Below are 11,047 nucleotides of genomic sequence, written 5' to 3' on the forward strand. Positions count from 1 at the left end.
TTCAGAAAATACTTACTACATAAAATATGTTTTAAATCATTCCTACAAACTTTCTGGACCATCAATTTAGTATGAAACACAAAGACGAATCTTAATTTTGATGATGAACATTCGGTTAACTTTTACAAAATTAACTTTGACTCAGCAATTCTAATTCGTTATATAAATTTGAAGATTCAGGCTTTGCAGAAAGATTAAACGAGAGATTCCTAATACAATGGCATTATTACATTTTGAAATTTGTTTCGAATTTGAGCTTTGAGTGAAATGGGTTCAAACAGGGTAGTCGACAGTTTATGAAAAATTTATTTTTAATTTCTATGTTTTTCCTCCGAATTATGTTATCAAAAGGTTATATTGAGGTTATTAGATACAATCACAGCTATAATGATTCAATTAACAGTTATTTACTAGTTTTGATTGGTACGACCCAGATAAATAATCAGAAGAAAATAAAATAAAAACAAACAATCCTAACAGATTTTGGATTCTAATTGAGAGTTGTATTCGACTGAAATCAAAGTTGGAGACAGGGAATCAATATTTGATGGTGATGTTAAATGATTCAGCTCCTATATTGGTGTTTATATAATCCGTAATAATAAATATATATAAGTAATTATAATTCTAATTAATAATAATAATACTGATTAATAATGATATAAATATTAATAATAATAATCGAAATACATAATATAATAATGATATTGATCTTATTATTAATGTTAAAAATAACGAAATGTATTATTTCCAATAAATAATAATAATAATAATTATAATAATAATATTAATTTTAATTATAAGTTTGGTAATAACAATATTATTCATATTAATGATAATAATACTAATTATAATAATATAAATTTTATTAATAATAATATCAGTAATAGCAATATTTTAACACTTCCTGTACATAGCAAATTCACATTTATATATTTTATATATATTTAATATAATATTAATAATACTAGTATTGACATTAATATTGAAAGTAATAACAATATTATTATAACAACTATAGTTATACATGTATTAGATATATGTATTATTACATATGTAACATTTATTATTCTTATAGTATATCATATAATAACTGTTATTGATTTTATATATATATATATATATATATATATATATATATATATATATATATATATATATATATATATATATATATATATATATATTAAAAGTCATATATATTTAATCATTTGAGTTAATAATGTAAAATAATAAAATAGAATCATTTGAGTTACATTTTATTTACACACAACAGTTCGTGAATCGTCGAGGATGGTCAAAGGTTAATTGCATTCATGAAAAATAGTTTAAACATTTTGGAACTCAGTTTAATAGACTTTGCTTATCGTGTCAGAATCTTATAAAGATCAAGTTTAAATTTGGTCCGAAATTCCCGGGTCGTCACATCAAAAACTTCATGTTTATATTTCAGCAATTAAAACATAACCATATCTACTATAACCATCGGTTATTGTAACGAAGTAAGACGTACCATTTCTAGACATTATTCTAAAGGGCCACATACATCAATATGTATTAGTCCTAAAAGATATGTAGCTCTTCACCTAAGTCGGAGAAATGAGCTTTTGTCATCCTTTCACATAAACATTACTCACGTACATCAAATGACTCAAAGACAATTGATTCCAAAAGTCCATTAGAATGGATTTTGAAATGCATTGTTTGTTTATATGACCAAGATGACGATGTCATAGATTGGTCTTATTCATCTCTTACTTGAATCGTTTAGCAGGACAAGTATACATGAAATTCTCATTTGAAATCACACCATGCTTATCAATTTCAAAAATACCATCACTTGGATAGGCATTAAGATAAAAAAAAATATTATCCTTAGAAACTAAAATACCAAAGTGAATAAATGCAAGTTCAAAACCAGCATCTTTCAAATCATATTACTCCTAATACTAGGAGCATAATAACATTGTTTCAACAAAATAATAAGACCACTTGGAAGAGTAAGCTCATAGTGACCAATGGCTTCAATCGAAGCTTGATTCCCAATGTCCACTCGTAAATCCAGTGTGCCTTTCTTCAGTCTATTATTTCTTCACATTCCCTTTATATTGTTACAGGTGTAAAGGCCACAACCAGTTAACAATGATCTAGGAATCATTAGAAGAAGTATTGATAATGCCAAAAACGAACATATATTTCATAGCATTATCCCTCAAGAAAGACAAGCTTTTAGTTGCAATTGTTCTATTTACAAGTGATATTCGTTTAAATAATAAAAGGTGAAGACAAAAGACAGATTCGACGAATTGAAGACGCAAACGACCAAAAAGCTCAAAAGTATAAAGTACAATCAAAGTGGTTCAAATTATTGATGAGAAACGTCTCAAAATTACAAGAGTACAAGTCGCAAAACGCAAAATACAAGATATTAAATTGTACGCAAGGACGTTCGAAAATCCGTAACTGGGACCAGAGTCAACTCTCAACGCTCGACGCAACGGACTAAAAATTACAAGTCAACTATGCACATAAATATAATATAATATTTAAATAATTCTTAAAATTATTTATATATTATATTTATTTATTAAACGTCAACAAGCTTGAAAACAAAAATATGTGAGCTGGTACCTACCTCCATGCGATCGCATGGCCTGTAGGCTTATTCTCCATGCGATTGCATGGGCCACTTTTTGTGGCCACATGCCTATAAATTTTGCGGTTTTGATCGAACTTTACAACATCTTTTTCTCTTCCATCATTCAACGATATATATATATATATATATATATATATATATATATATATATATATATATATATATATATATATATATATATATAATTTTAATTTTAAATTCTAATAATAAGGGTATGTTAGAAAATGTTGTAAGGGTGTAAGTCGAAATTCTGTCCGTGTAACGCTACGCTATTATTAATCATTATAAGTTATGTTCAACCTTTTTAATTTAATGTCTCGTAGCTAAGTTATTATTATGCTTATTTAAGACGAAGTAATCATGATGTTGGGCTAAAATATTAAAGATTGGGTAATTGGGCTTTGGACCATAATTGGGGTTTGGACAAAAGAACGACACTTGTGGAAATTGGACTATGGGCTATTAATGGGCTTTATATTTGTTTAACTAAATGATAGTTTGTTAATTTAATATAAAGATTTACAATTGGACGTACCTATAAATAACCATATACACTCGATCGGACACGATGGACGAGATATTTATAAGTACTAATAATCGTTCATTTAACCGGACACGGGAATGGATTAATAGTCATTGAAATTATTAAAACAGGGGTGAAATTATGTACAAGGACACTTGGTGTAATTGTTAACAAAGTATTAAAACATTGGGTTACACGCAGTCGATATCCTGGTGTAATTATTAAACAAAGTATTAAGACCTTGTTACAGTTTAAGTCCTCAATTAGTTGGAATATTTGACTTCGGATATAAGAATAATTTAACGAGGATACTCACACTTTATATTTATGACTGATGGACTGTTATGGACAAAAACCAGACGGACATATTGAATAATCCAGGACAAAGGACAATTAACCCATGGTAATAAAACTAAAATCAACACGTCAAACATCATGATTACGGAAGTTTAATAAGCATAATTCATTTATTTCATATTTAATTTCCTTTATTTCATATTTAATTGCACTTTTAATTATCGCACTTTTATTTATTGTCATTTTATTTAATTGCACTATTTAATTATCGCAATTTTATTTACCATTATTTTATTTATCACACTTTTATTTATCGCAATTTCATTATCGTTATTTACTTTACGCTTTAAATTAAGTTATATTTATTTTTAATATTTTACATTAGGTTTTAACTGCGACTTAAGTTTTAAAATCAGCAAACCGGTCATTAAACAGTAAAAACCCCCTTTTATAATAATACTACTTATATATATTTTTGTATTTTTACAATTATAAGTTAAAAAATATAGCGTTAAGCTTGGCTAGAGTTCCCTGTGGACGAACCGGACTTACTAAAAACTACACTACTGTACGATTAGGTACACTGCCTATAAGTGTTGTAGCAAGGTTTAGGTATATCCACTCTATAAATAAATAAATCACTTGTGTAAAATTGTATCGTATTTAATAGTATTTCCTTGTAAAAATTAATAGTATTTTATACCCCTTCGCTTTAACATCAAGTATATAACTGTATATGAAATATACTTGAGATTTCTAGTCTTACCAGCATTGCCTTTTCTCAGCTCAGATTGTTAGATAGGACAACTTCCTTCTCCAATTGCCAATCTTTCCACAATGAAAACATTCGGCGTCTTTTGTTGGGATTTCCTTCTTGGAAAGTGGAATATTTTTTCTAGCAAATGATTTTTCATTTCCTTCCAAAAAATATTCGGCTTATTCTTTTTCACCCTTTCATCCTACTTCTCCTACTCATCGAACAACTTTCGATAAGCATTTTGCTGAGCAGCATGAGCTGTGCAAACAGGAGGATCGGATAAGGGTTATAATTTTGTTCAACTTCCATTCATGCTTGAGAACAATTCTCAGGTTGCAGTGCCAGTCTAGGAAGTTTGAACATTGAGTTTATCCTTCTCCAACAAAGAAGGAAGTGTTTTGGTTTACGTTTTGATTATTTGACATCTACAACATATATAAGATTCAATTTAGTATTTTCGATATTCAGCTTTAATAAATTAACTACCCAAGTTTTTATAATATTTTTTAAAAACAATTAATTTATGAAAGCCTAAGATCTACATAGAGGTTCCATAGCCACATCTGTTGATCAGCTAGCAGTTATGGAGTCTATTGGTAGGTAGCGGGTACCAATTACATTACAAGTATAACTCTTAGATCTTTATGGGACCAAGAGATATATGTAGTCCAACAAACCACTATTATCTAATGGCATGTTTGTCCCATCCTTGCCTCGAACTCAGGTCTCACCGTGAATACGATTAAGTCATCCAATTTGGAAACGGTGGAAATTCATGCTAGTCTCACTAGATCGAAAAATTCACCTGGTGGCTATAATTCAGCCTAGTCTCACTAAATCAGAAAAATAACGAGGAGTGTTTGCAAGCTCATTGGATGGCATGACTTAAATTTGACGGGTATTTTAGAAAACGTTCGTGTCAACGAATAATGCATGCACACAAGATTCGCTACACTATTAGTTAAAAACATTTTAACCAATTATATAGATGTCAATCGTGTTTATGCATCTAGTTTGTTATTTTATTTTATATATAAAAATAACAAATACACATTGTGTATCGTTTTAAAACAGTTTTAAAAGATGTCGCCCATATATATTACTTGAGTTTCAAAAAACATTTAACTTTAAACTCGTTAGAGTTTAACTTTTTAAAATCATCAATTTTAATCTTGAAACTCGTTACCGGTTTTATTTAATGTTTTCATCTAAAACATTTAGCATATATTATAATCAACAATTAAATATAAATGAGTAAAATAAAACACAACCATGCATACACACATACATAGCCTAGCCCAAAAATCCTATGCTTGATCCCATGAGCCGACATGGGATCAAGAGGTCAAACTAAGGGTAATATCATAGCTCCCACTTGATTTAAGAACCAAGTGAAAACTTTCCGAACGTCGACGTTGTTAACTTGATCTATTCTCCATCTTTTAAGCCAATATCCGTGTTGCATCTTTATCTTTAATCTTCATCTTGTTACATTTATTTAAATTTGAAAATACAACTAAACTAGTACTTCTACTAATTGAAATAAACTTAAATACAATACTATAAAAATTAAAAATAAATATAATACAACTTTGGCTTCAAAATGGCCCTTTCTAATATAATAAATAATCAACATGATATAATATTACCGTAATCAACAATCACAACAATCACATATAATCAAACACATAGGTCGGGGCATTACGGGCTATGTATGCAATCACAATTTTAATAATACATTATTAAAACCTATATATGGCTTGTCCATGGTTACAATGCATGTGTATAACCATAGAATACAACAATCAACAATTATAATAAATATTCAAGCCATAACAATTAAATCTACAATTTAAAATAGTGATATTCTTTCAATCATATTTGTGCGTCATGAGGTTAAGTCTAAATCAACCGCGTTGACTTTAAAAACCAAAAAGGTTTCGACTTTAACCAATACACCACAAAGCTAGATCTAAAGAATAAACACCCGACAATTAAAACGGTGTAAAAGCGGCTCGGATACCACTGATGGAAAACCGTGTGTACTTTTAAACTTTATAAACGCAGCGGAACATGTAAATAAACATCTTTTATCTAATTATCATTAAAATAAACATCATTTATTTAATAATAAACTTTCACATAAAATATTCACACGATTAACGATCCCAACAAGATCCAATTACACCACTAATAATTGTCAACTAATAAATTCATAAAGTGGAGTTTAGATATACCTTCCGCGAATTGATGTCCACATGTAGATTGGAACAAATATTCAAAAGTATATGAATATCTCTATGGTTGATCCACACAAGCACGTCAAACAACACCAATCGAATGCTAGTTCTTATATAACCCGAAATATCAATTAATCAAACCCTTTGATTAATTAATTAAACAAATTGAGTGCTCAACATAACAACTTGGAAAATGCAGAAACTCATGGGGGACAATTTCTCCAACATCTCATCTTACTGTAAAGAATCTTTTTCGTGAATGAAGAGCAAATTGAAATTAAAAGCAAATTATTAAGTTAATTGATTTGTAGTGCCAAATGTTTTGTCACTTGCTTGACTTAAATACACCGAGATTTACAACTACTTTATCTTTTTTTGACTTTTTGCAAAATGAATTGTGTCACCATTATAAATCAATAATATTTGCCAAATGCTTTTTAATCACGGGGTTTATTTCTTTGTAGAAAACAAAAAGATCACAATCACTTTTGTCTTTTATTTTTATTGCTTTCCTTAAATCACGGCTAAAATTGAGAACCATTTTCTTAGCCGATATGTACTATAGGTTATAATTATATATCAACAATATATAATAATGGTGTCTAAATACTAAAGTGTGTGACCCCATAGACCTGTATATAATCAGTAGTATAGATTTGTGTTATGATGTGCACACTAATTCTAACAGGTGTAAGTGAGACGGGCGAAGCTTGAGCTAGTTTATAACTAAAATTTTAGCATTTCAGAATATTTTATTTTTTTTTGAACTCCAAAATTATTATTAATAACAAAATCCCCTAACGAGCAGCTAGGAGATTAAAAACCGACGATTACAATGGCTTTGCAAGCCACATGTTCCAATTTACATCAAATTTTCCTCTACTACTAATTCACGAAAATGAAAAACTACATATAGAATCAAAAAGTAAAGCTTTCTTCAATTCTTCACCGGGAAAGATCACGCTATTCCTGAATCTTCACAAATGCCACATCAATGCCGCAAAAATTGCATAAAACTTAGCCTTCGAATCCTCCTTTGCACGCAAATTATCGAGCCACTCCGTTACCTCGGACCAATCTGAAAAATCTGGAATAGGCAAATCAGTCCAAACTCTCACTTTTCGCCATAAGTCACTCGCGATGTTACATTCGAACATTACATGTTGTACCGACTCGATACCGTGGTTACAAGAACCGTATCCAATCTACTCAATTTCCAACCCTCTTCTTGATAAATTTTGTCGAGTTGGCAACCTGTCCGTAGCTAATCTACAAAAAAATATTAATCTTACTAGGTAAGTATTTAACCCACCGTGCATAGCTCATTTGATGGAAGAATAATATCGTCTATATATGATCTCGTGTGACTCACAGTGTACCTGGTTTCACCATTGACCACCCGGTACCAAGTATCTCCTCCACTTGATATAGTTACATCACCCAATTCAGTGAGCATTTCGAGAAGTATACCCGTGTTCCTCGATCCAATGTCATGTACCCACGACCAATGCCGTCCTTCACTAGATAATCTATCCGCTAGTGAACAATTTTTATCCACTTCCAAATGAAAAAGTCTACCGTATTTATCTTTTAATACACCGCCGCCCCTCCAATTGTCTTTCCAAAAACGGATTGATCTTCCATCTCCTACTTTCATTCGAAGCACATTCATGGGTAAGTGACCGCTTTGTTTCACCTTTTCAAACGTACGTATGATGTTATGCCCAATACCACGATAACTTAAGACACTTCCATATAAACCTTCTAGCGGGCCATGTAACGCTTTCAAGACTATCACCCACTTTGAATTTGGACTATTCAAGAAACGCTAAATCTACTTAAAAAGTAGACCTTAATTAGAAGCGCGAAGACAACCCACATTGAGTCCACCTTTTTCATGTGATGCCAATATTTGATTCCATTTAATCCAATGCATCTTTTTATTTTGTTCGGTACTTCCCCAAAAGAACGCGGCACACAACTTTTCCAAATTATCCAACACCGTCTCCGAGCATATGAACAATGAAAAATGATTCACTCCTAAACTACCCAATACCGCCTTAATGAGTGTAATTCGACCAACAACAGATAATAAATTAGCTTTCCATGTCGATAATTTTTTATGAAACTGATTTTCAAGTTCTTTCCAATTCGAAATATTGTTCATATTTACTCCTATTGGGAGACCTAAATATGAAAAAGGAAAAACTCCTTTGGAACACCCAAAATCATTAAAGAATGCATCCAAACTCGACTCACTAACCCCGAGCCCGAACAAATGAGATTTAGCAACATTTAGCTTCAAACCCGAAACTTGATAAAACGCATTAAATACCGCAAGCATATTCATCAAAATATCTCTACTCCATTCGGATAAAACGATCGCATCATTGGCATAAAATAAGTGTGAAATAATATTATTAGAATTACCAATGCGAATGCCATGAATTGCACCTGACTCCACCTTGTCTTTCAAGCATAAGTGAAGACCTTCCATGACGATCAAAAAAAGAAACGGACTAAGGGGATCACCTTGATGTAAACCACGTTTTAACTAAAATTCGGCCGTTGGGCTTCCGTTAACTAGCACTGACGTTCGCGCGTTTTGTAAGCACATTAGAATCCAATCCCTCCACCGGTCCCCAAAACCCAGCACCCCCAACATATGGTCCAAAAATTCCCAGCTCACCGTATCGTATGCTTTTTCAAAGTCAACCTTAAAAATAATCATTTTTTTCTTCTTCTTTTTGTACCAACTTATCAACTCACTAACAATCATTGTTCCATCAAGGATCTGTCTTCCTTTTATGAACGCCGATTGTTCTTGAGATATAATGTTATCGATCACAGATGCTAGTCTATTTGCTAATATCTTCAAAATAATTTAATATTGAACCCCTATTAGCGAGATTGGCTGATAATCCTTAATACGCGAGGGGTTAGAAACTTTCGGGAGTAATGTTATAAATGCAGCACCTGACCCCGTCGGTAATCTGTTAGACTCGAACACTGCAATAATCGAAGTTCAAAAATCATCCTTAACTAACTCCCAGTACCTTTTTATAAATAAAAAAGTAAATACGTCCGGTCCCGGAGACTTTTCGTTACCACAATCCCAAACCGCACTCTGAATCTCTTCTTCAGATATATCCCGTTGAAGCATACAATTGTCACCTTCTGATAATCGCACATCAACTTGGAGATTCGGCAATGGGCCAACACGAGGAACACTAGCAAATTTTACTCGATAAAACTCTTTGAAAGCGATAAAACTCTTTGAAAGCGTTTTTAATAATGTTTGGCCCCATAACCCAAACCCCATTTAAGGATAAACCTTGAATGGTTTGTTTGTTTCGGCGATGTTTCAACATTCCATGAAAGAATCTTGTGTTTTCATCCCCTTCCGCGTGCCATTTAACTTTTGCTTTTTGTACCACATCCATGTCATTGCAATTCTTGCAACAATTCTATCCTTTGTTTGAAATCCTCATCCACTGCCACATTCGCATCTATTTTCTTTTCAATATCTCCTACCAATTCATGTATTTTTTTTTTTGAAAGATCAAACTTTTATTATTAAAAACACAACGATTACAAGACGGAAACACCAGGGAGCGCCTAATAAAAAACTCAAGCCTATGCACAAGAGAAAAACTCGATACTACACAGGAGACCCAATACAACATCTACATATAAATACAAAAGAGAAAGTAAGAAAAAAGACACAACAAAAGAATAGGGAAGTTGGGAAAATACCCATTTTCCTAATTTTTTCCCCTGAAGGTTAATGAACTTGAGCACAAGCTGAGAAGATAGACGATACAGTGTTGAGTATTCAATGACAAAGTAAACGGCTATCTACTCGTTTAATCACCAACCGGGAAAGCCATTGAGAAAATGAGTGAAAAAACCCAAGCTTTTAGCCTATTCCCATTTTATTAAAAAGCCAATTATGCCAATCTAAAGTGCCTTTCTTCCAACCAGACTTGATTCATTCGAAACTTTTGGATTGAATTTCGGCAATTATCTTTGGTCCGCTAAGAGAATTATTCCCGAAAACATGATCATTACGATTCTTCCAAATGTAATAGGAAGTGACCCAAACAATAGCTTGCCAAAATGTTGCGCCGGAGAGGTAAGGGACGGATTATTAGGTTTTGAAATATCCGCGAGAGTGGAGATGTTGGTATTGCCAAAGTTCCACCACTTACTAACTCTATTCCAAATGTCAAGTGCGAATTTGCAAGTTAAAAATGTGTGAGGCACGGTTTCTAAATCGTCATCGCAAACGGGACATCTAGTCGAGTTAAGATCAATACCCCGGTTATCAAGTTCGGTTCGAATGGGTAGTTTATTTTGTTTTGCGCGCCATACAAAAATTCCAATTTTTTTTGCAGTAAAAGAGTGTTTAATTCAGTTGGTCCGAAAGGTAAGGAAATCGGGGCAGAGAGTTCGGTTAAGATAGAAAAAAGGGACTTAGAGGTGTAACGACCGTAGTTGTTGAATTTCCACGTCCACTCGTCGGGTTTTTCGGTTGCAAAAGCGTAAACATTTAGTAAGGACGTGAGTGA

At 32.0% G+C, this 11,047-nt stretch overlaps 1 protein-coding gene across 1 annotated transcript; it reads right to left on the reverse strand.

The window, feature by feature from the left end:
• Positions 1-7,681: 7,681 nt before the first annotated feature.
• On the reverse strand, positions 7,682-8,148 carry LOC139893980 (uncharacterized). Its single transcript, XM_071877185.1, has 2 exons — positions 7,856-8,148; positions 7,682-7,745 (listed from the first exon to the last, which is right to left on the reverse strand). The coding sequence occupies exons 1-2, from the start codon at positions 8,146-8,148 to the stop codon at positions 7,682-7,684; spliced, it is 357 nt and encodes a 118-aa protein (XP_071733286.1).
• Positions 8,149-11,047: the final 2,899 nt, after the last annotated feature.

This window comes from Rutidosis leptorrhynchoides, chromosome 1, assembly GCF_046630445.1.
Source record: "Rutidosis leptorrhynchoides isolate AG116_Rl617_1_P2 chromosome 1, CSIRO_AGI_Rlap_v1, whole genome shotgun sequence".
NCBI classification, from domain to species: Eukaryota; Viridiplantae; Streptophyta; class Magnoliopsida; order Asterales; family Asteraceae; genus Rutidosis; species Rutidosis leptorrhynchoides.

Coding starts and splice junctions, on each gene's coding strand:
- LOC139893980 (XM_071877185.1), bottom strand. CDS start 8,148: ATGAATGTGCTTCGAATGAAAGTAGGAGATGGAAGATCAATCCGTTTT. Junction 7,746..7,855: donor GTGGTCAATGGTGAAACCAG/GTACACTGTGAG, acceptor ATTTTTTTGTAG/ATTAGCTACGGACAGGTTGC.